This window comes from Cyprinus carpio, chromosome A2, assembly GCF_018340385.1.
Source record: "Cyprinus carpio isolate SPL01 chromosome A2, ASM1834038v1, whole genome shotgun sequence".
In the NCBI taxonomy this organism is placed as follows: domain Eukaryota; kingdom Metazoa; phylum Chordata; class Actinopteri; order Cypriniformes; family Cyprinidae; genus Cyprinus; species Cyprinus carpio.
The window spans coordinates 16036749-16063708 of record NC_056573.1 but is presented as its reverse complement, the minus strand read 5'-3'; the positions used below and the strand labels follow the sequence as shown (position 1 = coordinate 16063708).

The following is a 26960-nucleotide window of genomic DNA, read 5'->3' as shown; positions in this document are numbered from 1 at the left end:
CAGAGCGTGCTACAACAGGTATAAGGGCTAGAAAAGACCCTTGAGGGTGGACACACCAACACACACACTCACTCAAAGCTTACAATTTACACACACTACTTGATATTCTTATCTACTCTTCATGTAAAATATCTGTTTTATACTTTCAAAACAGTTTCTAGAAATGACAAATATAACATAGAAAAGAAACATAAGTTGTTGTAAATGTGGTGCTGGACATGAAACGTTCTGGTAAAATGTAATGCTACAAAATTTAAACGTTTTACTATATATTAATGTTTTTATTTCATATATATATATATATATATATATATATATATATATATATATATATATAAAACAAAAAATGTTATATATATATGAAAAAGTAATATATTAAATTTATAATTTAATACATTATATATTAAAATACTAAACACATATCTTGTTATAAATATAAAATTATAATACAATTTTATTAGACTTATTTTATTAATTATATATATATATATATAATTTAAATAGAAATAGAACAGGAAATGATGGTGGAAGATTGGCAATTGTTGCAAGCCACATTCAAACTCACATTACTCACGTGAGCACCCTAAACAACTAAGTCACGACTCCAATCTGACATTAATTTTTCTCTTAATGCAATAGTTGAAACCTCAAAAAAGAAAACGTTATAGGGCAAATAGTTTTATTAACCATTTTTCTTTTTAATGTTTTTACTTTCCCACCATGCAATGTGCCCAACTAATGCAAACATCCCGCCCCACTAGAGCGTCATCCCAGACCCCTCCAAACAGCCACATACCACCATTACAACACAAAGCAAACCCCGCCAATTGGCCTGTTACCACGATTATAACACCAGGTTTCGGCGTGAGGCCATTTCTCCCCAGACACCTGCCACTGGTGCAGGCTCATAACATCCCTCCAGTTGTTACTGTGACATTGCTGCAAAGACAGGCAGTTTTAAAACCTCCACTTTACAGGCCCTTCTGCTATTCACACAGTATATGCCACCATCTACATCCGCTGCTAATGCAAATGGCCTTGCTCTGTTATTATGAGAATTCAGCTGGAGTCGTAACAGTTTGGAACAGATTGCATGAAAATCTACCAAGGGGGAAAAAAACAAGAAGAAAAATAAAACTGGCTTTCTGCCGAGACAAAAAACAAATCTTGTATTTCTTTGTGCATTATTCTGTGAAATACAAACACAACTGAGAAAACGAAGTGAAACATTCCTCTATGTTCAACCCAGCTGAAGCCTGACTGAACAAACAGTCTTGTCTCAAAAACAAGCCTCACTTCTCTGTTGCTGCAAATAAACCGTACACTCTCTTTCTCTCATTCTTTCTATCTACGTGTCTATCTGCCTTCGGCATGTCCACATGGTCATTTATAAGCAGATGTGATTCTCAGATTGAACTAATTATACAACAACTTTCAGAAGTAGCTTTAAAAAAAAAAAAAAAAGATTAAAGCACTATTAAAAGATTTTTGTTCATTATTAAAATATAATATTGTAACATTTTCATAGACCACAATTAAAACATCATCAAGATGAAATTTTATTTGAATATTTTACATTTAATTTTATACATTTTAAATATATTTTTAAGCCATGAGGGCTTAAATATGCCACATTCAGTGAAAGACAGTGTCACTTCTGTTTATAAACAATCTGCGTGTGAACATAAACATATATAGGACTTTAAAACTGGAGTGAAATTGGTATTCTACTGCTGTGTGAACACAGCCGTCTTCTCTTTCCTCCCTTCTCTCTTTCTCTCTCTCTCTTTCTCTCTCTCTCTCTCTCTCTCTCAAGGCTTAGGCTGATGTACTGAAGGATAGACTCGCTCTGAGATGGGTAGGCCCTTCTCCCCTGATACTGTTTGTTTGTACATGCTCGCTTTGTTTCCCTCCTCTCTGCTCCACAGATCTTTACATCTCGCCAGACTCTGTGTGTATCACCAGTAAACAAAAAGTTAAAGGAGTCATGCATGGAGGGCTTGCATGAGCCCTCGTAAGCCCCACAAAGCAAACTGGACACACATGCAGGCCCAAAAAAAGGAGCAAAGTTAAAGCAAAAGGCCCCATACGAGGAGGAAACATGCTGTCATATATGTGTAGAAAAATGGTCTCATATGGAGAGATCTGCAAACGGGGAGCAGGAGGAGAGCCGGTGCTTTTTGATTATTTACACTTGTTTGATGTCCCCGCAAGAAGGACAGAAAGGAGTCGTGTTTAACTTCTAGAAGAAAGCATCATGCTGTGTCCAAGCCATACGACCACTATCACTAAGCCCCACTCAGCCTGCCGCTTGTTAGACAGAGCACTGGAAAATCAATATATCTTTGAATGGAGGTCACAGGGGTGACTGCTTTGGGAAAAGTGACAGATTTGCTCTCTTTTGCTCTCTAAGCCCACCCCCCCTCCTCCTCTGGACCCCATTCATAGGCTCAACTGTGCCCCCCCTCTACCCCCGTTTCCCCAGAGGCGGATGCCGTGCATTCTGCCGTGGGGATGTGGTATTAGACAGCCCGTATCCAAATGGCACCCGCAGAGCCGCGCGAGCACAGGAGCTAGGGGCCAACATGACTACAGGATTACACAGCAGCAGGTGTGAATCACAGCTTAACTCACAAAAACACACATATACACGTACACACAGGAAGTGGGGGCTCGATAAAGAGGGAGTTCAGATTAGCCACTTTTAGGTGCCATTTTCAATGGCGACAATTTTCGGCTCTGCAGTGCTGAAATTGTCAGGGTCTCACATCTGTAGACGCACAGACACCGTGCTGAAAATGGCCAACCAAAGGGGGTCAGTTATGGGCTTTCATATGGGTGAAGTGGAGGGGGTCTCTGCTTAAGAAGATTTTTGACCCCCCGGGAGGAGACACGGTCAAAGAGCATCCATGTTCTTTGATGTGTCACAAAAATAAACTCGCTCTCGACTTGCAGAAAACACAGGCAAGAAGAGCACTCGGTGCATGAGATCACTCGTAACCGTTGTGTCTTTTCTGTCCAATGCTGTATTGCTCTCACTGAGTGGACACAAAAAGGAACAAAGAGCAGTAATGAAAAACGAATGAATCAATATCCCTGCCACCAAATAAGATGAGATTGAGGATTGCCTCAGACTTCTTAATTGCAAAATCTCTCATTTTCTGTTGAGACTTTTTTTTGTTTGAGACTTTGATGTATGAACAAAACTGTAGTAAATAAATAACCTCTTATATTTCTTTTTCTTCAATTATTTCTTCAATTATTTTAACACATTCCTCTGACCTAGTCAAGTAATAGAAATTATTGAAGCTTTATTACAATTTTACCAAAAAATAAAGCTTCGATATGTGTAGACTTGTACAAAAAAAATGTATTCATGTTTTGCATTTATTCATGTTTTATGTATTTTAAATGTTTTTAAGTATGTTTAAAAGATATAAAATGATTTATTAAAAATTACAAAAAAAAAAATTTGATGGAGCATGATCAAGAATTATCAAGTTCAGAAAAGGCATCAAGTATGAATCTCCTTTACTTCATGGTCTTAACCCCCAACATGTGAGTTAAGAAATTTTATTTTATTATTATTATTATACATTTTTAAATAATCTATTGTATTTAAAACTCTTAAAACTTTTATATATTTTGAGTGTTATCGATTCTTTTCAATAAAATAGGTTTAAAAACCTGAAATACAAGGGTGCTATAATGCTAACAACTCTGGTTCAATGATAGTCTGAGATGCATATGGTATAATTACAGCACCCCCCGGGTGCCAGGATAATATGACCATGGATCCATGTTCACAAAATGAAAGGAAGAATAAAAAGGAAGAGTGAAAGAGAGACAGAGAAAGAGGAAGGGAATGGAGAAAGAAGAGGAGAGGCCCATTTGTAATGTATACTACAGGAGGCATTGATGATTGCAATTATCAAATAGCTGTTTTAAAAGGCCATTGATTGGTGTCATTAACTCAGTGAGTGTTTACTGATTGCTGCATTTGCACGATCACTCATGCTGGGTGCTCGCGCATCTGTTCTGATTAGCCCTGAAAAGGAGTGGGCCATCAAAGAACGGATATAAGCTCACACATGTCCAGCTGGCAATGAGTGTGCGGACACAAACAGAATTTGTACACACACAAATTAATAAATCACACATAAATTTCTTGCATGCACACACATAGCCAGAATTCTCAGAGATACAGTGGCAGGCAGACAAAATGCTTATCTATCTACTCAGGGCTACTGTATTCAATTATGTCAAAAGGCTTGTTAGAACACAACTGAGAATGGTGGCATAACCCATCATGATGGGGGGGGGGTCTTAAGTGCCTATTTTAACTGTTTTCTCCCAGGCTGCCTGGCTACCAGCCCACCCCAAAACAGCCCTCTTTATTGGCATGTAAAAGTCCAGCTTCATGGGCCTGGCCAGACAGTCCAGCCTGACAACTGCAAGAGCGTTTCAGCTTCCTGACCACCCCAAACACCGGCCCTTTCACTAACCGCACACCACCACAGCAACCAGCTGCCACAGTGCTCTTATCAGTGGGCCGCCTCCCTATCACCACAACAAACAAGCCCCTACTGCCAACAAACAACCACCCACAGAGAAAGAGAGAGGGATGAAAGTGAAAGCACTAGAGAGGGAGAGAACAGGTAAGACAAAGGCTGTCCAAAAGATTTAAAAAAATGCAACCTTAGCAGGCTGTATACAGAGATGGGAGGACAACAAGGCAACTTCACTGTCTATGACATCACACAATCCTGTTCGGGCAATTTGGCGGATGGTAAAAATTGTGTCTCGATGAGTTGAAAGGAGTTTAGATTTTAGAAAGATGATAATTTCTAACAGATGTTAAATGGCCAGTTTTATTATCCATAATCTATTGTTAACTGAGATAGAATGAAAGACAGATAGATGGATGGATGGATGGATGGATGGATGGATGGATGGATGGATGGACGTACAGACGGACGTACAGACAGATGGACAGACAGACAGACAGACAGACAGACAGACAGACAGATAGACAGATAGATAGATAGATAGATAGATAGATAGATAGATAGATAGATAGATAGATAGATAGATAGATAGATAGATAGATAGATATGGATACCAAAGAAAATAAGAGGAAATGGGAATGAAACTAAGGGAGACCAAATGGACAAAATGACCACGATAATCGGAACAAAAGACATAATTTGTTTCATGACTTCTTCTCACTCCCTCACACAACTCTTTCGTTCCCGACCACATCTTTCCAAATAAAAACCCCCTTCCACATGTCACTTCAAAAATAACAATGCGGTCACACCTGAGAGGGGGCGAAAGATCTCTCACTATCACTTTCTCCAGCACAGCTGTAGCTTAACACGGCCTCTGAAACATAACCGCAGAGACAGACGCGATAGTCGACAGAGTCACACGGCACACAGACAATCAGGCGCAGTGACAGGCATTGAATTTAAATATGAGCTAGCTGCTGCGAGAGGATGCACAATTAGAATGCAGGATTGGATCAATAGGCGTGCTGACAGATGGATTACTAAGGTAAATAGATGATACATGCTGCTAAATAATTAATCAGGCCCCTACGAGCGCCTGGACAGAGAGTGACGGGAAGAAGGTACAAAATGGCAACACTTTCTAATACGTGTGGGCTATTGGCATTCTGGAGGAGCGTGCGTGTCTCCATGCAGATTCTCCTGAGCCGCCTTTCCGCCTCAGGTCTCACCGACCGGTAATGAGCACTGATCACACACACACGCGGCCCTCTCAGAAGCAATAAAGCAGAGCTGGAAGCTTCGTTAGCACCTGAAAACAAGCTACAAACTGCTACAGGTGTAAGGGCTTATGGTGCGCCTCTAGCTAATGCTTATGTTCAGAAGAAAGCCAAGCTTACATTAAAGACATTTCTCATGCGAGATGTCACTCTGGATGCTGCTGTTTTAATCCGCGACAGTTGCCTGAATCTCCTGGAAAGCCCCCCATGCATCCCGCTTGGTAATCACTTGTGTTCAATAATTCACATTTAAGGGATGCAATAAATATATATAATATGTGTGTCCTTTAGCCAAGCCAGCTTTTTGGAAACGAGTCTGTCACAGAAGACTGCACCCGCACATGAAGAGAAGATTAGATTACTGGGGGAAACAGTGAGGGGGTGAAGGAAGAGAGGGAGAAGGATGAAGAGGCGCTGGTTGTGAACGGGCGGGCGGGCTTTTTGGCTGTCTGGGGTGGGTCTGCTGTGCTCTGGGTGGTGAACCTGTTAGCGAGAGTGAAGTTTCATCCCCTACCTTTTTAAGGGACTCAGGGGGAAGAGGCTTTTCAGCACATCTGCATTAGTCCAGGATGGGGAGGAGGGGAGTTTGAGCCTGATCTAAAGGCTGCTCCTGGTTGCTGGTGGCCCGGAACTAAACTCAGGGTTGACGGATGGCCCACTGTGGTATCATGACTGGCTCCCTGACCCTGGGTGCATGAGCAGAACGGATATTAATGCCAGCTGTGCGGTTCTACAGGACTCAGCGGACTGTTTTCGGCTTGCTTTTATAGCAAAGTGTGACATCACCACAAGGCCCACATCCAGGCCATGGGAACAAGCCTGACCTAAATCCTGGGTGCATGTGTGTGCTTGATAGAACCCCCATACAGCTGCGTGTACACATCTGCCAAGAGCTTGAATCTATGAATGGAAATCATTTAGGTCACAATGCATAGTTATAGTCTTTTTAACCACAAATAAATTTAAGTAATATGCAATTTCATACCAAACAAGTGTGTTTGTAAGCTACTGTATATTCATGAGGATTGTGCTGCGGTGTAAAACCGTCACGTTCAACGTCAATTCACTCATTCACTCTGATACCAGCTGTTTGTCTGCAGAGGATGCATGCTCTCATCTCATTTCCCCTGTTCATTTCCCTAACAGTGGCTCTAGCAGCCCGCACACACCAGCCTGTGTCCAATTCAAGTAGGCCTGCCAACAAAGCTCAGGCAGGAAGCGTTAATCCTTGATCTGCATCATGCCACAACAATGGCTCGGCCCGACACTCCCTCACACTGCACAGAGCGGTGCAGCCATGGCCTGCTGCACTGACACCTGCTGTCTTTTGCCATGAGTGACCAAAAGAGAGAGCAAGATGGATCACACACTTTGCTCTTCTGATCTGCAATAAAGTAATTCTCATCACTCTCAAATGCTTGGGTTTCAAATAGAGATGAAACCTAAATCCCCTACGGTTGGTTGCAAACAAATGTTTGATATAAAAACGTCCAGTTTTATTGCTCTGTTAAGCAACTATGAAGATACAAAGAGACAGAGAGCTAGAATGCTAGAATGCTAGATAGACAGATAGATAGATAGATAGATAGATAGATAGATAGATAGATAGATAGATAGATAGATAGATAGATAGATAGATAGATAGATAGATAGATAGATAGATAGATAGATAGATAGATAATTAGCAAGAGAGACAGGGGATCAAGAAAGAGAGAGGGAGAAGTTAGAAGGGAGGGAGAAATGTATGAAGGGTGGAGGGGGCACTGACAGGGAGGCAACATGAGAGGACAAGCCTTTTAACATCTGGGTAAGCACAGACGAGCAGCCGCTCTGCAGCCTAATTATTAGAACACTCTTACTTAACTTAACCTCGTCACTAGACCATGACAGAGAGAGGGAGGGAGCAGGAACTAGAGCAGGAGGACAGATGAGGGGAGAGAGAAAGATGGAGGGGGATGACAATGTTGATCTCCTTAACTATTCACCTGCCGGAGAAGAGTGACAATAGTGTCGGCTTGAGAAAAAAGAAACTTAAAAACGCTTCTCTCCAACTCCAACTATTTTTTATGGTTCGATAATAGCAGATTTCCATTATTATGATGTATCCTGGTGCATCTGCCACTTCTGCTGCAACTGTTTCCTAAAGTTTTCAATATACCAGAGAGAAAAACACACACAAACATGCCACTGACATCTGCTCTGACAAAAAAAAAAAACAACAACTGTGTGTTTTAACAGCTGTCAGTGCTCACTGCTCTTCAGAGCTTTTGAAAGGGAAAAGACGGTGGAATAACTATACACTCTGACATATCTGTGCAGCCCAATCGAAAAACATGAAAACAAGAATCAATCACGCAGACAGAGTAGGGAGGGAGGAGAAAGAGAGAGCAGGAGAATGAAAAAGAGACAGAGAAAGAGCACCGGCAAATAATTAAAGGCTCAAACCCAGTGGCTGACTGGCAACTACAAAGCCAGAGAGCAACAGGGAGGCGCAATGCAAAAATAACCATGCTTGCTAACACAATGCATCTCGGCACTACTGCACAGGAGCCGTGTAAATTAGAGGACGAGTCCCCACCAGGTTTGCCACTGTAACAACATATCCTCATGACTGATGCTCTGACGTGTTTGGGGAGGACACGAGAGAATCTTTTAACATGTGTTGATGTGTGCTATAATCTGTGCTATATATCGACCCGAGCTGAAATCATTTGAAGTTCAGAACAAGTGTGTGGAAGCTCCACGGTGAAGGACGGACGGTCGGCGGCCCTGCTATAAGAACAGCTCACTGCTGGGGTGGTGGGGGTTAAGCACGGAGCTACCAGCCACCCGGTTCCCCGTAAATCAGCAGGGATTTATGAAAGACAGGCCCACACGGCTCACGGGCTGGTCACATCAGGAAGGAAGCCTGTGTGGCTGCGCTCTGTTGTCTTAAGGATTTTTTCCCTTTTATTTCAGCTGCTCAGGAAGGCAGCTGCAGTCTGCGTTTCAGCTCACAACGCTGCTGATTGCTCATCCCCTGCCTTTTATTATTTTTTATCTTTCTTTCAACTCGCTCTCCCTCATTCTTTGCCTTCTCTCCTTCTAAGACTACATCTCATGTCTTATTTTTTCTGTGGGTCACACTGAGTTTGGAAACAGGTTACACTTTTTCAGTCTCTCTGTTTATCACACACACACACACTTTCTCTCTAGATGTGAAGCTGGGATAGCTTTCCTGGGTCAGGTTCACTGCTCGGCTCTGCTGTGCTAATGTGTGCAGGGAGAAGGCAAACAAACATGCTCCAGATGTAACACATTCACACTGGGAAATGAACACACACACACACACATCAAATGCTAGAAACAAAATTCCATGGTGACCATAATTTCTTCCAAAATAACATAGTTAGTCACACTACTCTAAATTCATACTAATGAATTATAATAATAATGATCGCATTTATATTAGATTAATTTTGGACCATTATATTTCTAATCATATTTTTTCATATCATCATTTATTTATTTATTTCATACCTTTGATATAATTATAAAATATAATCAAATTAAATTAAATAAGAAAATAAACCAAAAAAACATTAATACAAAAACATTTTAAATGATAAATTATATAAATATAAAATCTAATAAATTAAATAATTTTAACAGAATAACAGTAAATATTCTATATATACACAAAACTGGTTTTTTTAACCATGGTGAAAAATATGGTTAAAAAAATAGTTTTTGTAAGGGACATATTCTATTCACATGTTGTTCTCCTTTCCATTCAAAAATAATGAAAACATCATGCAGTGAAGCTCTAGATGTGACATGTTGTAACTCTTGTGAGGGGTGAGACTATCTGCAGGAATTGTCATCATATGACTGTATCTTGCCAAGGTTTCCTACTCACTAGAGTAAGGGCTGAGAATCACACTGGCTCCAGTATAGTGCAAATTTGGGGCTTAATGCCCAGAGAGAGGACAGGGCTCCTGAAGTGACAGCCAGTATCACGGTAGCCAGACAAGGGGAACCCAATTTAAGTCTCTTCTACAACACTGCTGGAAATTCAATTGCATTAGAGCCCTTGGTGGGCCTAAGGTTTAATCTAATTAGATTCCGCTTCAAAAGAGAGGAGGAGAAGAAGAGAGGCAGAGAGTGAGAAGGCAAAACTGTCTCCCACTCTCCAAATCATTGTATTTTAAAACTCTCTCTCTCAGTGTTTTTTCTCTACAGAGAGAAGGCTGAGGCTTTCCTATCCCTTCCGCCACCCTAATCCCCTCTCATTTCAGCAAGAGAAGCTGCTGCTCTTATCTGATAGTATGAATGTCAGATTACAGTCCATTGAGGGACTTGGATTATACCTGGATTGGCCCTCGAGAGCCGTTATCTATTCTTAATCTGAGTTGAGGGTGAAGGCGTTATAATTCCTCTAGCCGAACGGACCGGCACTGTATCACTGCTTCCTGTGCTGCTGCCGGTTCAAAAGCGCTATGGTGGATGTCTTAAAGAGCGCTCTCAAATGAGACCCCCTCAGAGGAGAAATTCTAGATGAGATACTGGACACAGTTTCCTCTAGTCTGTCTCTCTTCCTCCCTCAAACTCCTGCCTTCCTCTCTCATTTCTTGTTTGGTGTCATTCACCTCCCAGCCTGTGTGCTGCTGTTTTTATCGGATCAGTCAAAGATCACACAATTATTAACTCAAATGCCAAAAAAATGGCACTTTCATCTCTTCCTCTCTTTCTGTATCTCTCTCTCGCTCTTTACCCAGCTGCTGGGCCTCCCTTTTGCACTATAGCTCTCCCAAAAAGAGCGAATTTGAAAACTAAAAATCTAAAAATTTCAGGATTTGAGTGAGTGCACACAAAAAGGTGAGGAGAAATGCTATAAAGGACAGTTCTTCTGAGAGACAGAGGAATTTAAAAAAAAGAGAGAGATTGGCAGATAAATTAAACTGGAAAAAACGTCCCATTTAATGTATTACATTAACAAGTTAATGGATTAGCTAACTTGAACTAACAATGAGCAATATATTATTTTACAGCATTTATTATTTTCGTTAAAGTTAGCTAATAAAAATACAATTGTTAATTTATGTTAGTTTGTAGTGCATTAACTTATGTCAATCAGTTTTGATATTAAAAATGTATTAGTTAATGTCACATCAAGTAAAATGAATAAATGCTGCTGTAGATTTGTTCATTTTTAGTTCAAGTCAATTAATGTAGTTAACTATTATTTGAAAAATGGAACCTTAAAGTTTGTTACCAGAAAACAGAGACATTATGTATACATTATGAATTCATTTACATTCAAATATGTCTCATTTCATAGCAACTGTTTTCATCTTAAATCAGATTTATTTGGAAAAAAATTACTTCTTTTCGCTAATAAACATTTTGTGATTGATAATGTTTAAGAAAGAGTTTGTTTAACTGTGTGTGTGTTTGGGTTTGTGTGTGTGTACCTATGTTTTCACTGGGACTTCTAATGTATTTGAGTAAGAGTGGTCAGGTTGGATTACAACAGTAATACTACTGGACTTCCGCTCTGCAGAGGTCTTATGAATCTGTGCACACATTTCACATTTCCACACCTCCAAAACGCACACATACACACACTCGCTCACCCAAGAGAAACCTCCATTTCATTTATGAGTGTTATCTGTGGAATTTATCTGCTCTGTAAGACCGGTAGGGCACACTCTCTAAACATTCCCAAGCAGTTTGACTTGTGAAGTGGGACACACTTTCTACATTATAGGGATAACATATCACGACAAGAAATGTATAAGTTAAACACTGTTGCACACACACACACACACACACACACACACACGCACATATATACATATATATATATATATATATATATATACATACACACACACACACACACACACACACACACAAACACACACGCATATATATATATATATATATATATATATATATATATATATATATATATATATATATATATATATTATATATATATATATATATATATATTTGTGTGTGTGGATTAAGTTAATTAGTTTTCTTTACTTTTTTATTTTTAATTCCAACTGTTTTTTAATTAGTTCATTATTTTAAATGTTCACTCTAGACTAACTTTAGTTTAATTAACTTTAAGTCTAACCTAATAGATGTTTGAGACCCATTTGAGTGTAGCTAGCTTACGTAAAAAGAGACAGCAAAACAAACAATATGTACAACAAAACAAAGGTTATCAAACAAATGTGTGGGACCTTATTGCTACCCAACCAAAAAATCAATTTTGGGATCTAAAGGTGGTAGCAGACTCTTAAGTATCTGAGTTATTTGTACAGATGTAACACAATTTGCGGACATTAATAGTGCACTTCATTTAAAAAAGAATGTACTCACAGCGCTCAATGCGATCCTCTGGACTGGACGAGGTTTCTCGGTCCGACAGCAGGCCTGACACTGCGAAGATCTTCTTCCCCGCATCTTCCACAGCTTTGAGAGCATTAGGCGAGTTGGAGGGGATCTGAGAACTGCCAAAGTCATACTCTTTCCCTTCTGCGTCAGAGTAGCGCAGGTGCGGGGAGGCCTCAGCCTCCAGGCAACCCTTTAGCCTCTTGGCTGGGGTAAAGGCGGACTGGTATCCACCTCCCGATCCATCACGGTCCTCCAGAGGAGAAGCGAATGGCCTGAATGCCCCAACACCACTGTGGTTGAGCATGCTTATGGGGGAGCAGTCCAGATTTGGAGGGGCAAACTGATGATGGAGGTGTAAGAGGGAAGGAGGGAAGTCCCTATTGGGGAAGCCTGGTGGTACGGCGCCCTGCCGGTGGTACATGGAGGCAAACGTGTAGGAACCGTTGTTGAAGGGAAGGTGAACATCCTTCTCCACAGAAACTGGCACGCCGAACGGGCGAGGCTGCTGGCAGGGAATGGAGGCATCGCGGCTGGCCTCCGCTGTTGATGCTAGCACCATTAGCGCCGGGGATGCTAATGGGTTGGGTAGGTAGGAGGAGCTCTCCATTTTGAAAGCTGCCCGGTGCAAGTCCATTTTGGAGACTGGGCTGGGGTTGGGCGGAGGCGGGGTTAGGGGCGAGAGCAGAGGGGTGTGGGGGAGGGGTGGAGAGAAGAGAGACGGGGTAAATGGTATGGGCAGAATGGTGCAAACTTTTGCGCTGTCGACACTCTGGCAGAATCGGGGGTCGCTCTCACTGGCAGCTCATCCTCGATGGTCCTCCACCTGAAGAAAGTTGAACAGAGTAGGAGTTAAACCACTTAAAAACACTCTGAAACTCTTGCCTACTTTTCCCTTTCCGAAATAGAAAGTTTCTCCCATAGATCTGAGGTTCAGATCACATACAAGCCTCTTACTCCATCTCCCTGTCTGTGGAGCAGAACGGCATCTGAGGCAGATAAGAGCCGTGTGCTGATCAGATAAGAGTGTGGCCCTGCTTGTGTGAACACCCTGCTCCTCTGCCTCCGATGGGATTCTCATACTGATATCATATCAGCCTGCCATCTGCACAGGAAATTTGACTGAATGAATAAATTAGCCGCACTTCACCCCTTGACCTCTGCTGCAGCCAAACAGCCCGAGAAGAAGCCCTGGAGGATAACATTCAGTGATTGGCAAAAGTGTGAGTGGGTTTAATGAAAAGCGTTTTAGCAAATCTGTCTATTTGTGCACGTGTGCATCTGTCCGTCATCACCAATCCTTTGAGGTTGACCCAAAAGCAATCTATTACAAGTTAAATGGACATTTAACATACATAAAATTCAGAAATTATTGTACTGCTCAAACTGCTCACTCAAACACAAATCAAAATTTGTTTAACAATTCTTTATTTTTTATCATCAACCATCATTAAAAAGGGTCAAAATTGATTTTGATTAACATAACTTCTTTGAGGACATAAAACTGAAAGACACTACTGTTCAAAAGTTTGGGGTCATTAAGTTTTTTTTTTAAAGAAATTAATACTTTTATTCAACAAGTGTGTATTAGTCTAATTAAAACTGAATTCATAGTCATTTGAGATGTCATGTGAGATGTCAGGTGTATGTACAGAAAACAGAATTTAATCTGTGCATCTGGAGAACAGGCATTCTTATTCAGAGTAATTCAAATAGATGGGCCTCTAGACTTGTGTCACGGCGAGGCCATTTCAAATGCCACATAGAATATCAGGCTGCATCAAAGAAACTCCTGGGGAATTTATTAGGGCATTTTTACAGATATCAGCTGTCCAGAACACTCATTCGAATCAATTTTAAAACTCGATCTACACACACACTTTGCGGGCCCAGTAAAAAGAGCTTTACATTATCACATACATGCCAGGGGAATGTGTGCCGTTTCCTGTCTGTAGAAAATTGGTTACACTACACTGCTTAATGCTGGCAAGAAGCCCAAGAATCGCATTACGTTCCGTCTTCAAACTCGGCCTAGCTGGGAAAATAGCACCTTGAAAATGCACCAATATCGAAAGCCCCCTCTTTTTTATCCACTCTCACACTCATCAGAGCCTCGTCTCTGTATCGAATCTCTCCCCTCGGATAACCTCTAAAAAATGAGTGCGGGTGGGTGTTGATAGCAAGGTAATACAGTGATAAGTACCTGGATATTTCAATTTTATTATCATTACCATCAGCGCAGTCAGGCAGTGTGAAACTGACAATCCAATAAAAGGACACAGGATATCCCCCAATGGCGCACCAGAGAGAGAGAAAGAGGAGGCATAACTAGGCTGAGTGTTGTACAGATGTGCTAATCATTTCTGTGGCTGCGGCCGGTCTGCCTGGTGCCCCAGCTACACACACGCACAAAAGCATGCACAAACTGAGAGCCCAGTGTCCCAGAGCAACCAAAGAGAGCAGTGAGTCAGCCTGACACACACTGACACGCCAAAGAGTGTGTGTGAGCGAGAAACAGAGACTGCGCAATGTCCACCATTACTCTTGTCACGCTTCTTTCCCTGCGTCTATCAATCTTTGCATGCAAAATCAAAGATTCAAGAAACCATCTTAAATGAGGCTAAATAAAATCCATTTCAAAGTGCTCAACATAGTAATTCATCTCTGTATTGCAAGAATTATTAAAAGATAGATTTGAATGACAAAGTACAAAAGCTGGTGTTGACATAAAATAACAACAGAGACTAAATAAATAAAAAAAAAGTCTAAATAAATTCATGTTATTAGCTTTAAATTTAATAATAATAGTTAATTCCCCTAGAAATGTACATTTAAATTTCATTATGCTGTATTTGTCACAAGTTAAAAATTGAGATTGATTATCTGGGAATAAAATAAATCTGTCACTGAATAGTTATAGTGATCCAACATAAATCTAGCATTGCATTTCCTTTTCAAATTACATTGTTATGATATTGCAGTGTCAGTTGCGGTGATGAGCTATGTGTCTCCCTCAGAAAGTTAGTGATGTAAGGAAACAGAAAGTGTACAACAAAGACAAATAAGAAGTTGTCAACAACACATTTTCTCAGCACAGCTCTGGGGAGCAGTGCAAATGAATCCAATTTCATCGAAAACAAACAACTGTCAAATCTGACTGCAGAGAGAAAATGCAAAAGTTTCGGCGGAGGGTGTCGCTCAAACCGCAGCTCCTGCTCCTCTGCCTGTCTGTCAGTATATTTAGAGATTGTTGACAACCGTGAAAGTGCCACTCTTACATTTTATTACAGGACAGGGCAGACACTGTCATTCAATACCCTCAGAAAACACACACATTCAAACCCACACATCTCCAACTGTCTGAGCCAGACACCATGTGAGGAGACAAAAACGGCAACAGTTACAAGAATGCGGACGACGAAAGGATTTCAAGCTATTTGCTGCTCCAAATTAAGCAACAGCAACCATTTCTCACACTTTTTTAACTTTCACTGAAAAGCTTCCAGCGGTGTCAAAAAATATGATGTGGTGTGAAGGCTGTTATGCGTGCAGCTGCTAGAATGGAGAGCCCTCAAACGACGTCGCAGGAAATGACACTGGCGCAGTACGAAGCACATTTTAACTACTTTGCTCTTGAAAACTTCCCAAACGCCTTTGTCTGAAGGGTCTCAGCAGCACTCCAGCACTCGTTATGTTTTTTAATCACCCTGGAGGGTAAACTTATGTTTATCCACAACAGTCTACTTAAGCATCCACTTGAAATGGCTTCCGTCAGTGACACAAACACGGCACTCCAGTCCTTCCTCAGCTTGTCAATCAGGGAAGCGGCGTTAAATATTTGTGGTGAGGAGGGTAAAAGGTGCTGCATGGATCGCCTGGGCCGCATTTGCTCGGCAGAGGATGGCTCACTTAGTATTCCGCAAGGAAGCATTTTTGGACCAGAGGACAGTCAATGTTATTGAAAATACAGTCATTCACCGGCTGGCCTGCAACTTAGGACCACGCAGATAATACATCCTGCAGAATTAGAATCAAAGCCCTCGTGATATGAAATCTTCCACAGAACAATTCAATAACATGCAGCAGCTGCGGTATGAGACAAAAAAATGAACGCCTGCATCCTGGAGACGTGAAAGTGAGATTTAATGACAGACTGAGAAAGCAGTGAAGGATAATGACACTTGGACATACAGCTAACTAAATCAATAATGATAGTACAAGCTGTGCCTCAACACTCCAGTTCACTATCAACAAATAAATTCCCCACAGTGTATGACACACAATAAAACCCAGCAATAAATAAAGGTAATCAGTCACTGCTTTATTGGATCTTATCGTCTGCATAAGTATACTGAGGGCCTGCCTCTAAACTTTCACAACTTTTTTTCCCCCAGACAAAATTTGCACGATTTACTCTCGGCTTAGAAAACGTGCCACTCGGCATGAGCTGTCAGAATACGTGAGGATTTGCTTTTCAAATAAAGCTTTGTGGCGGGCACCGGGGAACATTGATTCATTGTGAACAAAATGATTTTCAAAGTTTCCTGTCCTGCCTGCCCTATTCATTTCAGGGGCTGATGGACTGTTTGTCTCATCCCACCCACCTGAGCCAGCTAATTCCTCACTAAGCTCAGATTATTTGCAAGGTGTCTGGATCCTCTGCTCAGAGCCAGGACTGGACTGCAAAGAAGCCACGGCGACACAAACCCACCCACCTCACCACCCTTACAGCTGTCCACTGCTGCCTGCCACTGTGTACTGAGACAGAGCAAGAGAGAGAGAAAGAAAGAGACTTTTCACTGTTTTGATTTTGCCTGGTTTGAGCACACTGTTTGCCAACCAGAGACTCGTCAATAATAGATAACAAAGCACAATGGAGAGCAGTCTGCCACTAAACCACCTGAACTTGTTGGCTGGCCTGTCTTATAAAACACAAGATTAATTTAACTAGTCGGCCTCCTATTCCAAGTTCAGTCCCACAACATTTTCCACCGAGTAAGATAACAGAATTAATTCCATTTATATTTATTCACATACGACTTTATAGATATTTTGTTATTTGTTGCAATATTATAGAAGTATAAATATCTTAAGGTCCCCTAAATTGTAAACATTGAAATGCATGTATGTTCTTTTGCACTTTAAAATCAAGAGTGCACGCGCAGCCAACACCCCATTGAGTGTCACTGCAATGGCTGAGACAAAATACAGTTTATCATAAGGTCAACGCGCACTTTATTCTAATTAAATTAGCGTTGATATTATCAATTTAATTGAATGATTAAATGAATTAATTAAAATTAAAAAGACATGATAAAAAAATATCAGCAATGCGCAAAACTACAAGAATTAAAAGCAATTATATATATATAATATATAATTTATATATATATATATATATATACGAGCAGCAGCAGATTTTATTCAAAGGCTTTGCTGCGGTAAACAATAGAACAATAACGTAACTCTTAATAAGAAAGAAACTATATAGATAATCAGTGTTCAAAAACCTTCGAGCAGCAGCAGATTTTATTCAAAGGCTTTGCTGCGGTTGGGGCGCTTTACCTAACAAACAAAGTATCTCACTCACCATAAAATTTCAAATGTTCCGCCTCGGAACTAAATAAAAAGGTACATGAATAGGCGTGTCTGCACGCTTCAAAACATAATGGAAGGGGACATGGTGAAGTTAGGCAATCCAAAGTCTACTACACCTGATTATTTTCATCTTTATAGAACCGTCCAAACGCTTGTCACGCACATGCATCTTAAATATTTCTCGACAAATTCAAAAGAATCCTTTAAGGACCACGACCTTTCCCTGTGCTCAAACTGTGGTATTATTTGTAGATTATTTTAATTACCATACCATGCCACCAACTGCATGACAAATGAGCTTTCGGTGAAGTGTTTATTAGCACGTGAAAACATAAACATGCACGAAGGCGGGTGGGTACGAGTTAACGGGGTTAATTCTAGTTTAATTCGTTGGGAAAAAGCACGCTTGTCGATAAAGTGAAATAGACAAAAGGCCAATCAAGCCGGTGCATTTGAGAAATGCGAGCTTCATTTACTTTCAGTGCGCGGTGTTGATGGATTTTTCTTTTGAATCCAGACCAGAAAGTCTTTCTCAGTCACATACGTATTATTGTAAGTTAGAGCCGCAGAACTTCTTGTTGTCTCCGTCCCTGCTGTCTGTGGGGAAGGATGCTCTCCTCTCCTCCTAATTGTTAACAAGAATGAAAACGTTTGGATGCGCTTGCTCTTTTTTAATGCTACAAATCCAGATTAAAATAACTCTGGCCATTGATCCGGCCACTGGGATCGACATTAATTTTAGTTCACTTCTCACTTTGCACGGGGATCAATGAGGAGCAATAACAACTGACATCGGCGCTGTAAAGGACAGGACAGAAAACGCAGGGGTGAAAATCGAAACGCTGACGAATAAATCATCTTTTCTTCCACCCTCTTCAATCTTTGCATCTCATTTTCTTCCACCCTGTTATCTCATTGCAACTCGAACCGAACTATTGTGTTAAATAATTCGGGGCATAAATAAATAAATAAACTTTATGGGTTGAAAACTTTAAATCAGCATGAAATAATGGAAATGCGATGTTAAAATTTTGGATCCAGGAACGCAACAGGGTGCAGTGATTTAATTTGATTAATTTTCTTTCATTAATAATTTTGATAAAACGGATTAAATAAACATACAAATAGAATTACGACTATTTAAGAAATCGAAATGTTTCTACAGATGTTTTGCATAATCCTCCATGTATAATTAGAATGAAAATGAATTTTACTAAATAATTAAAAAGCACACTGAAAACAATATAGTGGATTTCACAAGGCTCCGTATCTCACTGTCCATTACTTATATTTAACATATAATCTAATTTAACATATTCCAGTGATTTTGGCTTTACTTGGTCCAGTACAAATATCAGTTAACACACTTATCTTCAAAGACATTGTAATCTTTGAGAATTATGATTTCATTCTGTAACAAGATTCAAAAAATATAAACTTGATGTTATTATTTAAACATCTATGTAATCATCAAACACGGCCAAATTAAATATTAAGTGTAATTAAAAAAGATTTATGACTAAAAATCTACAATTAAATATCGAGTAAATTAAGCGTGTAAGTGTGAAAAATGATGCGACCAGTCTGAATGAAAGCGCGTAAATAAAGAGCGTTCATGTCCTGTAGAACAATTTGAAAATAAACAACGAATGAAATAATTTAATGTAGATTTGGGAGTACCACATATTGTTTGTTGGTGTTGCTGTTGTAAATATAAAATATAAAGTTATAAATAATAATTTGAGTCAATTACAATATATAGGCTACACAGTTGTAAAGTGCAAAATAGTTTCATATTTACTGCACAAGGCCATAATACTGAAAGAAAATAATGAGCTAATAAACTCCCTCTTACAAATGAAAATTCACAAATGAAAGATGTTAAATGAAAGAGGCTATTTACTTAACAACGAATGTATTCTGTCACCCTAAATATAAATAATTAATGTGATTGTGAAGAAGAAAAAGACTGTGAGGAGAATTATATAGGGTGTTTAGATAAGCAGCGCTGTCCTAACACTAGAAATATTAAATAGATTAAATAAACCCATAATTGTAAACATACTTGTACGCAAAACTGCTACTATAAGTTGCAGAATCGAATACAAGTGTTTTGTTGTGATTTCTTATTTTTTTTTTTTATTTCTAATAGGCTATTTATTTTTTGTTGTTGTTAAAAATAGATTAAAATAATGTTGTCATAAAAAACAGGCTATATATAAAGCGTTAGTAGAATTATTCAATTATTAAAAACTGTAAATAATAAGAATAATAATCATCTAAGCAGCGCGACAATGTTTTTAAAACACTGTAGATATTATACACTAAAATAATAAGTCTTAGACAACAAGTCTTAGTAGAGCTTAGAGCTTTGTCCAGAATTTTCCTTGGAAATTCTATTAACAACTCATGAGCACGGCGGAAACACTCCCGTATGTGTTGTGTAAATTGTAGCGACCCAAACAGGTGTTTCCTTGTTTTCTTACTGCACGGATTTATAAGTGTATAAGTCCCGTTATAAGTGCTATCCAACTAACTGCTCCGAGTAGGCCTGTAGTTTTCTTATTTAATAACCACTGTTGACATTTATTTAAAACTAAACATTTCTTTTTCAATTAACACACATGCGCACTTAGAAGAAAAATAAAGAGTGTAACGCAGGCCAGCAGTCTATTGTGGCTTGAGAGCAAAATATAAATTATCCGCAACATTGGTCTCGAGCGCATTAATTCCCACTCAGATTACAGACTATAAATGGAGAGGACTATAAATGGAAGAGTAAAATCTTCACTCACAGGAGAAGTTCTCACGTCCACTAACAGTCACAAATTAGTTTGAAGCGTAAATTAACTACCCAAGAAGCTGGTTTTAAAGCTGACAACGCTTGGTTATTAAAGGTTAACCCACTAAACATCACACACAAGCTTGTTATACCGCAGACACGCGCACATTATCACGGGTATCATTATAACAAGTTCCTTTTCAGTTCCGTTAACCAAAAACACTAGTATTTCAATGACCTGCCTAATTTCCCACGACACTAGAAAAGGCTTGTGCAAGAGAGCAATATTAAATGAAAGTTTATGTGAAACGGCATTATTAACGTTAACGTTACGCCGTGATAAACACGATTATTTAGGGTCATAATGATTTATTTGTTAATAATATTATGTACACATCTTTTAAGCGTAATAAGTGTTTCTAACAATCTCAGATGTATGGCATTAGAGTCAGCTAACCAGAGGTCAAATGCGTAATTTCAGCAAACTTTAACACCAGGAACTGATGTTAAAGTCAAAGTAAAGTTAGCTGCTGAAATGTTATAGGAGTTCAGCAACTCTTCCACACTAAAAGCGAAGGAGCTCTATAAAAAGTCACTAAAATGATTGCAACAATCAAGCCATTACGCGCGAGCGAAACATGGTATCTGATAGAAGATCTATTGAAATAATAAAGTTGCGCATCATCACCTTAACTCAATTTCCACACAACAAAAAGCACACAACAACAACAACAAATGCCGTACTATCCCGGCGCACGAGACAGCCACGTTAGGGTGCCTTAAATCAGGCTCGGGGTCACTCATTAAACAGTCAGATAAAACTAGATTTCTACACAGAAACATTAGACGCGTTCCCACAGGATCATAAAAACAATCTCTGTCAATACATTTAGAGCACTTACGTTGTTTAAAAAAATCCCTTGAAAGGTTTAGCTGTCCTTTTATCCCCACAACTGAAACTTTTCGAAACAAGCGAGCGAAGATCACCGCGAAGCATGAGAAGCAAAGTAGAGTCGCACCTCGAGGAAAGAACGTGAGATGGTCGCCGCGCGTCAGACAAGAGTTTACCGGCTCGTTTCGTGCGTTGAAAGGTGTATCAGTTGCATGTACCGATGAAAACAAGTCTGCGTTCAGTAGCAAAGTAGAGACGATAGGCAGAGATTTGCTCAGAGGTGGAAATAGTGTTGGAGGTGCAGTGCTGCCGCTCAGCGCCAGGTTCGCTCATTGACTGACATTCATTCTCTCCTCCTCGTGCGCTGAGGACCCTGACCCCCCTTCTCCACGCTCCCGTGGGGGATCTCACGGGCTGTTTTGTGAGCACGGAATGAATTATCGTCTCTCTTCACCATTTAGAAGACCTGGAAAATGAAGTCCACGGCAAAACAAAAGATGTTTCAACAAAGCGCCAGGTCTTTACAGAAATAGGTAAGTGTGGAGCGTCCCATTGCGCGCACCGGGTTGCTCGCGAGTTTAGCTATTTTTAGTCAATATAAGTCGCATATAAGTGTTTTAACATGCTGTAAAAAGTAATTCTAGTCTACTTGTTGCTTATTTTTGCACATACATGCTACTGAAGCTGAATAAGTACGACAAATTCCTCTTGAGAACATTTGTCCATCTGCAAAAAAGGAAAATATACGTTTTACTCTTTTATTATTTTTTAAAAATATTAAACAAAATGAAAACGAACATATAAAATCTGCTATGATATTATTTCTACAGCTTTACTTAAACTAAATGGCAGTTTATTGGTAAACGTTCAAACAGTAACAGACTCCTATGATCGACACGACGCAGAAATCCACCTGCTGGACGGAGATGGAATTACACTTTGTTTCAGCCTCGAGCAGAGAACTAATACAAAGCGCATGTTTACAAATGTCTTGCTTTGTAAACGATGCTCTTTTCTTTTCTTTTCTTTTCTTTCTTTTCTTTTCTTTTCTTTTCTTTTCTTTTCTTTTCTTTTCTTTTCTTTTCTTTCAGAAGTCAGTAGTTTGTTGTGTGTGTTCCCAGGCCAGAGTAATAGGAGGGAGTGCAATGTTGGGGTGATGGGAAGGCAGTAGCTATACATATGTGCATTACTGCATTACATTAGCACTCTCTTGTATTGCTAATGACCTCCGTTAAAGCATCAGTGAAACAGAGGAGGAAATAGCCCATCCATGTCCAAGGTCCCTTTCCATTCAAAATCAAATTTCTGGCCTCAGTCTCTTAACATGTCTCTAAATGGACTGGTGTGGATTGGTGAAGTGCTTTGATGACAGCTCTTTTTTACCAGGCTTAAGCACAAATCCTCTCCATTTCCAGAGCCCCTTGATTCGATTGAAATTATTTTACATTCTCTCTGGACTGTATCAAATAACAAAACATATTACTGTGACTTGATTGAGTCCATTACAAGCAAAGCTGGGACATTTATAAGTCTACACTTCAGTCGATATAAAAGTTGAGGTAGCCAGAGAGCTTCATCTGTGTGTAAATGATCTGCTTTCTCTTTATGAAAGAGAAGCATCCTACTTTTAGTGACCAGTGCAGAAAAAGTTTGAATTTAGATAAAAGATTTTAACAGTTAAATCAAGTGTTTTAAAAAATACTCATTGTTTGATGAAAAGTTTTAATCTGGCCTGATAACTGCTCTTTTTGTTACCTTCAGGTCTCATTTGTCATTTTTACCACATCGCATCCTTGTGAATGCAGAAGAGGAGTAAAAATCATCACCATTTGAAAGGGAAGTAAAACATCACACATTCATTTACTTTGAGTGATTTTGACTTCTCAGATGTCCCTTCAATACAGAGCACAGTGATAATTGAGGGACCTGTGTTGAGGCAGGATGGCCGCTGTAATAACAGAGACATCTCTTCAACACACCAGTCAGGTCTTAATTATTACCTTTACAACTGTGGTTGCAGTGAAATGGGTACCAGAGGACCTATAGCGAGATGTCCCGCACAATGGAGCCTCAGCACAGATTCCTCATTAGCATATGTCAGGCATGTGCTTCAGATGGCTATTCATTTCTGTCACTTAGCACTTGGAAGTGCTCATGCTAAGAGCTGGTAAATTAAATGCTGTGTTCCTGCACTGTAACCTAAGATTACGCCATTGTCACTGAGTCTCCACTAGTAGATTATTTTTATTTTATTATTATTATTTTTTTTTTAAAAAAAGGACAGAACAAAAAAAAATTGTATGGACATGTAATGGACAAGCAAAATGGTGCTGCTGTAGAAATGACTGACAGTTGCAATATGAATGAAAACCAAACAGACCTGAGGATCTCTTTTCGCTTGACAAAAACAAACATGTTACCCCCAGTCTGATGTGAAAATTAAAGTGATCTTTCACCCAAAAATGAAAATTCTGTCAACATTTAATCACCTTCAATTCATTCCAAACCTATATGACTTACTTAGTTATATGAAACACAAAATAAGATATTTTAAAGAACGTTTTTTATTTTCATTTTTTGGGTGAAAGTCCTTTTCAGTAGATACAATTATACATAGGATTCAGAAATTAGATGTTTTACCCAGTCTGATATGGAATTTAAAAATTAGTTAACCCAAAAAATAAAAATTCTGTCATCATTTACTCACCCTTATGTTGTTCTAGATCTGAATGACTTTCTTCTGTCAAACATAAAAGAAGATATTTTAAAGAACATTGGGGTCCAATAGTTTTTTGTCTTTCATTGTATGAACAAAAATCATTAAGACATTTCTATAAATAACTTTTTTTTTCTCATTTTGTGGGTGAATTAACCCTTTAAACACTTTTAAGTAGAAACGAGTATAAATAGAATTCACAAATGAGATGGAATGATCCCTGTAACAGTCATAAAGTCTAAAAAGAAAACAGAGAACTATAAGATAGAAATGGCAGATGAGTATGTCACACTGAGATTGCTCTTTCACTCTTTTTCTCAACCGATTCCTGTACTCTAGGTGTCAAGAAGAAGATTCACCCCAGTGTGGAAACTGATTGGGTCCATTTGTCTTTTTGTTTTTTTTAACCAAAATTACACAAGGCTTCTCTCTTCTTATCTAAATCTGAAGACGAGGACACCCATCACTCTCAATGGATCTAGAATTCTGTCGCTACAATTTACACACATGCACAAATACACACAAAAGAACAGAGAGAGTGAAAGACAGAGGGGGAGAGCGAACGCATTCATACTGTAGACAGTGCTACATGATCAAAGGCGACAGGGAGAGAAGGGGAAACGAGAGCTCTAAAAATGGTTCTGCAGCTGATTCTGTGAGTCCTGGCAGTCACTCTCTCCAAATACACACAGACACACACGCATGCTCGGCACTTTCATATTTAACTAAAGGCAGGGCCCGGCGTGTGACACACTCCAACAGGAGGACACACAGCTTTTGCTCGTTTGAAGAGTGGAGGCTTTGTTTCCTCTTGGTGGTGTGGCACCAAGTACCTGGGGGGTGAGAGATTGTTTCTCTTCTCTCTTAACAGGAAACAGCATCAAGAATGAAGGGAAAGTGAGACAACGCAAGCAGGGAAACCCGATTGCTCACAAGTTTCTCAGAGACTCTGCTCCAGAATATGGTGCTATAACTCCCCTACATAAAATCAATGATTTGTTTAATTTAGACAGAGCTCGTAAATGTGCTAATTTCAGAGACAGCCTACAAATCTAGAGGGCCTTGTTATCCCATTTGCTGCTCCATTAGTTGGGAAATGATACAGCCCAGCATTGTTAAGAAATTGAACGTTCAGTCTGGCCATTCAAAAAAGGAAATAAGTGATGTTGCTCTGATTGTCAATGAAAAACAGAATGCGTACCCGCTGATGTCATATAAATTACTTTACATCAGATGACAGTTTATTTAAAAAGACAATAAGTTCATATATTTACATACAAACCTAGCTGTGATCTTTATAAAACAACACTGAAAAGAATTTGGTCTAGGATTTACTTAGAAACAATTTTCACTTAGAAATTGCTAGTAAATATAATAGGTCTCACTGGTCTGAAGGGATCCAGTGAGTCTATAATCTACAGCACTCCATGTTCTTGTACTGGTAACAACATTTTATCAGGAGTGTTATCATTGCACTCTCTCTCTCTCACTATTCTCAGTGTCAGGCATCAACACTCATCTGTCTGACTGGGACTCAGCAATTAGGGGCCACACAAGCAAATGCCACTCATGACCTGAAGCGCAAAGCCACTGACAAACAAGCTGAGACAAATCTAGGGGTGATTTAAAAGCATAGTGCTAAAATCTCAATATTTGGCCATTCAGATTTAGCAGGGCTATAAATTCATCCTTCCATAAATAATTTACATGACAGTGCAATGTAAATCTGAGTCAACCCTGTTAGATATGGAATGAAGTTTGCTGTCATTATCATCATTCTGTGGTTGCCCAAAATCTAAATATAGTTTATTTGATGTGATAATCTAATGATAAACACAAATGATTACGAACATACACACACACACACAAAAACTAAAGTCCAAACTCACATAATCCAACAATGAACATCATCACAGTTAAAAGAGCAAAAACAGATGCTTTATATGACAAGAAGCTTCTTTAGTTTGCCGTCACTTTGCATTTAGATTATCAGCTGCCACTTTAGATGGTTGTTTATGTTGCCTCCTCAGCAACAACAACCCCAGTACGGCACACCGCATGTTCTGACAGTACTCGGGGATATACTCCCAGCATCCATAGAAAGACATTTAAATCAACTCTGACATGGGACATGTTCTCATGGTTCTTAGCTCTTCTCTAGACTGTGCACAGTAAATCAAATGAGGCTAATATGAATCAAATCAAGACAATATATTACACTAATTGCCTTATCAGATGGCTGTCTCAAATGCTTAAAGGTCTCTTGCAAAGGGTGTTGAGGCTGTATTCATACAGGGCCATCCTTGAATAACTCTATTTGAATAACAGTTTGCTAGAATAAGTCCAAAAAAAAGTGGCTTGGTGCGCCATCGAAGAGTGAATTTCCAGCCTTTTATATCTCTCTTAACCACATCCAAGAGTTAAATATGTGGCTTTGTGTTTGTGTGTGTCCAGTGTATATGTCACATTGGCTCCAGTGGTTTCCTCTAGGATTATAAGTGTGCTCTGAGCAAGTGAGATTGGTCAACGGCACGCCGAGCCGCCACCTCTGACTGTGAGCATGATTCAATGTGATGTCCACTTTGTGTCCCTTTATTTGCTTCTGAAAGGAAAAAACTTGTCTTTTATGTCTGCCAAGTGGAGCCTTTCCAACCCCTGAACAGCTAATCATACACACTATCAACACGGCTGTGTTTTACACTAAACCCTGTTGTTCTGTTTAGAAAGCGCGGATCTGTTTATGGTGCAGAAATGATGCAGCCTTATAGTAAAATCAATAAAGTTGCACGGGTTATAA

The 26960-nt window shown here is 39.5% G+C and overlaps 1 protein-coding gene across 11 annotated transcripts in view; it reads right to left on the bottom strand.

The window, feature by feature from the left end:
- LOC122134098 (E3 ubiquitin-protein ligase RNF220-like) overlaps positions 1 to 21713 on the bottom strand; it is a 115204-nt gene extending 93491 nt beyond the window's left edge. For 5 of the 11 annotated variants that reach the window (XM_042775736.1, XM_042775709.1, XM_042775729.1 and 2 more), the window contains exons 1-2: positions 21458 to 21699; positions 12164 to 13001 (exon numbers count right to left, since the gene is read on the bottom strand). In XM_042775736.1, the coding sequence (XP_042631670.1) occupies positions 12164 to 12812 (649 nt within the window). In that variant the 5' untranslated portion in view covers positions 12813 to 13001; positions 21458 to 21699. Of the gene's footprint in view, positions 1 to 12163; positions 13002 to 21457 lie in introns of all 11 variants that reach the window. The other 6 variants (XM_042775724.1, XM_042775742.1, XM_042775717.1 and 3 more) reach the window with 5 other exon arrangements.
- Positions 21714 to 26960: the final 5247 nt, after the last annotated feature.